This window comes from Otolemur garnettii, unplaced genomic scaffold (genome assembly GCF_000181295.1).
Source record: "Otolemur garnettii isolate 467f Iridium unplaced genomic scaffold, OtoGar3 scaffold00082, whole genome shotgun sequence".
Classification (NCBI taxonomy): Eukaryota; Metazoa; Chordata; class Mammalia; order Primates; family Galagidae; genus Otolemur; species Otolemur garnettii.
Window position 1 is genome coordinate 5,954,602 of NW_003852477.1, and position 5,001 is coordinate 5,959,602.

The 5,001-nt window shown below is 43.2% G+C and overlaps 1 protein-coding gene across 4 annotated transcripts in view; it reads left to right on the forward strand.

The window, feature by feature from the left end:
• Positions 1–2,599: 2,599 nt before the first annotated feature.
• The window catches only part of ZNF197 (zinc finger protein 197), a 17,625-nt gene continuing 15,223 nt past the window's right edge, over positions 2,600–5,001 (forward strand). The window contains exons 1-3 of one of the 4 annotated variants that reach the window (XM_023515934.1): positions 2,749–3,214; positions 4,207–4,339; positions 4,460–4,610. In XM_023515934.1, the coding sequence (XP_023371702.1) occupies positions 4,499–4,610 (112 nt within the window). In that variant the 5' untranslated portion in view covers positions 2,749–3,214; positions 4,207–4,339; positions 4,460–4,498. Of the gene's footprint in view, positions 3,224–4,059; positions 4,340–4,459; positions 4,611–5,001 lie in introns of those variants that run through there. The other 3 variants (XM_023515933.1, XM_012808069.2, XM_023515935.1) reach the window with 3 other exon arrangements.

The window sequence follows — 5,001 nt, forward strand, 5'->3', positions numbered from 1 at the left end:
CCTTAGCTGGTTGAGCTATAGGTGCTGAGCCAGTGCCCTACTCCTTTGAGCCCCAGGCACCGCCCCATATTATCTATTTTTAAAAATAACTAGGGAAAATGTAAAGGAAAACCTATTTATTTTATTTTTTTGAGACAGATCCTTAGGCTGTCCCCCTGGGTAGAGTGCCGTGGCATAACAGCTCACAGCAACCTCCAACTCCTGGGCTCAAGTGAGTCTCCTGCCTCAGCCTCCCGAGTAGCTGAGACCACAGGTGCCCACCACAACGCCCGGCTATTTTTTGCTTGCAGCCATCGTTGTTTGGCAGGCCTGGGCTGGATTCGAACTTGCCACCATAGGTGTATGTAGCTGGCGCCTTAGCCACTTGAGCCACAGGCGCCCAGCCAGGAAAACCTCTTTAATGGTTGCTCATTACTTATGGACGTGATCACCTTTTTGTTCTACTTCTCAGTAACCTTTAGAATTTGACTTCTGTTTGCCTCTCCCCCTTCTACTCCTGCAATCTTGCCCTTAGAATTTGCTTTCCTTCTCTGGCTTGCAAAATGCATTTCTTTTGTTTGTTTGTTTGTTTTTTTTCTTAGAGACAGAGTCTTACTTTGCTGCCCTTGGTAGAGAGCTCTGGCATCACAGCTCACAGCAACCTCCAGCTCTAGGGCTTAGGCGATTCTCTTGCGTCAGCCAGCCAAGTAGCTGGTACTACAGGTGCCTGCCACAATGCCCAGCTTTTTTTGTTGTTGTTGTTGTCGCAGTTTGGCCACGGCCAGTTTTGAACCCACCACCCTTGGTGTATGCGGCTGCGCCCAGGTGCTGCCGCAAAATGCGTTTCTACCACAGCTATTTATGCTGTCACTCCTTCACTTTTGAAAATGTAGTTGAATGGCTTTCCTGATACTCCAGTGTTCTTTATTTTTCCTTTAAAGCCAAATCCAAAGTTGCCTTCATAGGCCGTGCAGTGGCTCACGCCTGTAATCCTAGCACTGTGGGAGGCTGAGGTGAGTGGATCGCCTGAGCTCATGAGTTCAAGATTAGCCTGAGCCAGAGCGAGACCTAGTCTTTAAAAATAGGTGGGCGCTATAGCGGGTGCCTGTAGTCCCAGCTACTCCAGAGGCTGAGGCAAAAGAATCACCCGAGCCCAAGAGTTTGAGGTTGCTGTGAGCTGTGATGCCACAGCACCCTACTGAGGGTGATAAAGTGAGACTCTGTCTCAAAAAGAACACAAAGTTGCCTTTCATGGGCTTTTATGTTCTTCTGTTATTTGTTCTTACACATAAGTTATGTTTATATTCCTGTATCCCTTGCTTGGTTATAAGCAAGGGCTTTAAGGGTCTGCGTGTTACATAAAATTAATGAGGATGCATTCATGTTATTGATGGTGATGTAACTGTTATAACCTTAAAAGTCTGAAAATATTTGTATTCTTTGGCTCAACAGTTTTTCTTCTATAACTTTACCTTGAACAAATAGGCAGAGATGTAACTCAAAATTAGCAACGATAGTCATTGTGGCCTTATTTATAATAGGAGAAAATTAGAAATAACCTAAATATCTGGCAAAAGGGAACTACTTAAGTATGACTAGAACTCATTCAGCTCTTAAAAATAATAAAGAATATTTAATGGCTCGGCGCCTATGGCTCAAGTGGCTAAGGCGCCAGCCACATACACCTAAGGTGGCGGGTTTGAATCCAGCCCGGGCCCGCCAAACAACAATGATGGCTGCAACCAAAAAAAATAGCCGAGTGTTGTGGCAGGCGCCTGTGGTCCCAGCTACTTGGGAGGCTGAGGCAGGAGACTCGCTTGAGCTCAGGAGTTGGAGGTTGCTGTGAGTTGTGATGCCATGGCACTCTACCCAGGGGGACAGCTTGAGGCTCTGTCTCAAAAAAAAAAAAAAAATTTAATATCTTGTCCACAACTTAATTTGTGAAATCAGTACAGTTAGATCCAATTGTGACCCAAATTGGTGCATAGAAAAAGGACTGGAAGGACATAGTCCATGACAATAGAAGTGATATTTTTTGATTTTGCATGTTTTCAGTTTTATAAATTTTTTGTTTAAAAATTAGAAAAATAAATGTTATTTCTAAAGAACAGATGAGTTTTCGAGAGCAACAAGTCTAAGTCCTATATAATAAAACCTTATTCAAATTTATCCAAATATTTTGACTTAACAAATTGAACAATTTTCAGAGAATTAAAAATGCAGTAAAGCTACACAGAACTTACTTCAGCTTTTCTTTGTTTATTGAGGAAGTGTTAGGGTTTTGTCTAATATATACCAGGATTGAGATTAGTTGTTGGCTTTGCTAAATATAGGAAAGAGTCCTAGCTAGTTAAACATTTAAACTCATGTACCAGGCACTGTTCAAAAACTTGAAATGTATTTAGATGTCAGATTGTCAAAACAACGCCATGAGGTAGGAACTAGTGAGGTAACTTGTTCAAGTTTATATAGCAGTAGCCAGGGCAGGGTACCCATTGTTGGAGTGGTAAAGAGTTTATTGGAACTAGATCCTGTGAATAAATACCAAAAGAATTTCATGTGTTTAGTTTTAGCAGTGGTCTGGGTAATATGAGTGTATGTGTTGCCAGAGCCTTAAAGCAGTAGGCTTCTGACAGAGGAAGCACTCTTCCGAACCTAGAACCTTGCATTCACAGAGTTTCTCTTTATTGGTGGGAGTTCACTAGGGTCTGGAAAGCTTGGTTATTTCTCTGGGTTAACTTTTAACCATGATTTCTTGAGGTCTTGTAGATGATATTCTCCAGATTCTCAGAAGGAAGTCAAGAGTTAAGGAGACTTGGAGAGGAACCTTTCTTAAAAGACAACAATGACAAGAGAAAATTGGGCCCACAGTGCTCTGAGACAAGAAGGTCTTGTGAAAGGAAAGGATGATACCTGGAAATGGGGAACCAGCTTCCAAGGTAGCAGCTCTTCTGTTTGGGAGACCTCCCACCTGCACTTTAGACAGTTACGTTACCATGAGACATCTGGACCCCAGGAGGCTCTGAGCCGCCTCCGGGAACTCTGTCGCCGGTGGCTGAGGCCAGAAGCACGCACCAAGGCACAGATCTTGGAGCTGTTGGTGCTGGAGCAGTTTCTGAGCATCCTTCCTGGGGAGATTCGGACCTGGGTGCAGCTCCATCGCCCTGGGAGTGGCGAGGAGGCTGTGGCCCTGGTAGAGGAGCTGCAGAAAGACCTTGATGGACCAGCACTAAAAGTGAGGAAGGTGGGGAGCGGTGGGGCCTGTTGGTATGGAGGGAAGGAAAAAATTGAGACTGGGCCGCTGGGCGATCTTGTGATTTTCGTTAATAATTAATAGCATACTAATTAGCAACACTAATACTAATTCAAGCAGGTTCATGGGCTATTTAGACTGTAGAATATCTCTACAGAGAAATGGATTTGTGATGGAGGTCTTTGAGCCCAACTCAGAATCAACACAAAAGCATCAACTTTGTTTTCTCCCTGGTGATTCTGCTAATGCTGAGTTTGGTTCAGAGAGCGGAAGAAGGTAATGTTTATAAGAGTTTGCTTAAACAGAAGCATGTGTATTGTTTCTGTAAGTCTGTTTGGAATGGCCACGTGCCTGGAGTATAAAAGGCAGTGACATAACAAGAATAAACCTTTCCAGACCTAGCTTGTGTGCCCCTGCTGGGGTTTCTGCAAGCCAAATGATTGGGTTGAGATAATCTTTCTGATTAGATTTATATCCTTGACCATTAGATTGGAATCTTAAGATAGCCTCTTGTGTGTGTGACTTTTTTTTTTTTCTGTAAATCTGTAGACCACTGAAACATCTGCTTTGTAAGAAGTCTGAATCATAACTCACACTTGGGAGTGGCATAAAGGATGGGTTGGTTTGTTTTAATCATAACAAGGAAGAATTTTAGAGCCATATATTTCATTATAAATTATCCATCTTTCTCATTTGAGATAAGAAAACTGAGGCAGACATCTAGCTAGCTGCAAAGCCAAGTGTCTCAGTGCCTACTCTATTATTACTTGAGTTGGAGCAGGGATAGGTAAAAGGATAAATGTCTCAGTGCCTACTCTATTATTACTTGAGTTGGAGCAGGGATAGGTAAAAGGATAAATAAGTAGAAAAGATGTGATTTAACCCAAGTCTGATCTAAAACTAAGTCTGAAGCTAAAGTCTGTTCTCTTAATTACTGCTTGTTACTTCCCATTCCCTCCTTAACCCACACCCAGGTCTGGCTTCTGTTCCCATCGTTCTGTACAGTCTCCTCTGGGAGAGGTCACCAGTGCCATGAGTGGGGCTAGAGGGCACCTCCATTGTTCTCAATGCAAAGCTTTACTGCTGTTTTGATGCTCCATACTTGAGGTGGGTCTCTTGGATCACACAGTTCTAGATTGTGGGAAGAAAGAGGTCCATGGTGGTTAGGTGAGTCTATTTTCTGGAGGTACAAGAAGAGCCAGCTTATTTTGTTTTGCTTATCTCCAGGTTCCAGTCTTTGTCAAGGATCAGGAAATTCTTCAGGAGATGAGCACTCTAGGAACAATACCTCCTATACCCACTGGCAGTCACATAGCAGCTGAAATTTGCCCCAGTCTTACTGAACAAATGGTGTTCAACCTCCAGGATCCTCAACATGGTACTTACTCAGTGGCCTTGGCTTTGGACTTTGCCAGGACCCTTTCTGTGTCCCTACATCCAGGGAGCTGCTTCTTATATAATAGAAATCTCTTACAGTGCTGGTTTGTTTTTGCTGTTCTTGCCATTCTCTCACTTGTCCTTTCCTGGGTTCCTTTGACACTGTATCCATTGTTATTCCTACTCTTGGTGTTATTCCAGCTCTGCATGGGGGAGTTACTCAGCAAAGGTGTGTAGATCTCTTTCCTTTTTTTTTTGAGTCAGAGTCTTACTTTTTTTTCCTCTGTAGAGTACTGTGCTGTCATAGCTCATAGCAACTTCAAACTCTTGGGCTTAAGTAATTCTCTTGCCTCAGCCTCCTGAATAGCTGGACTACAGGTGTCCACTACAAC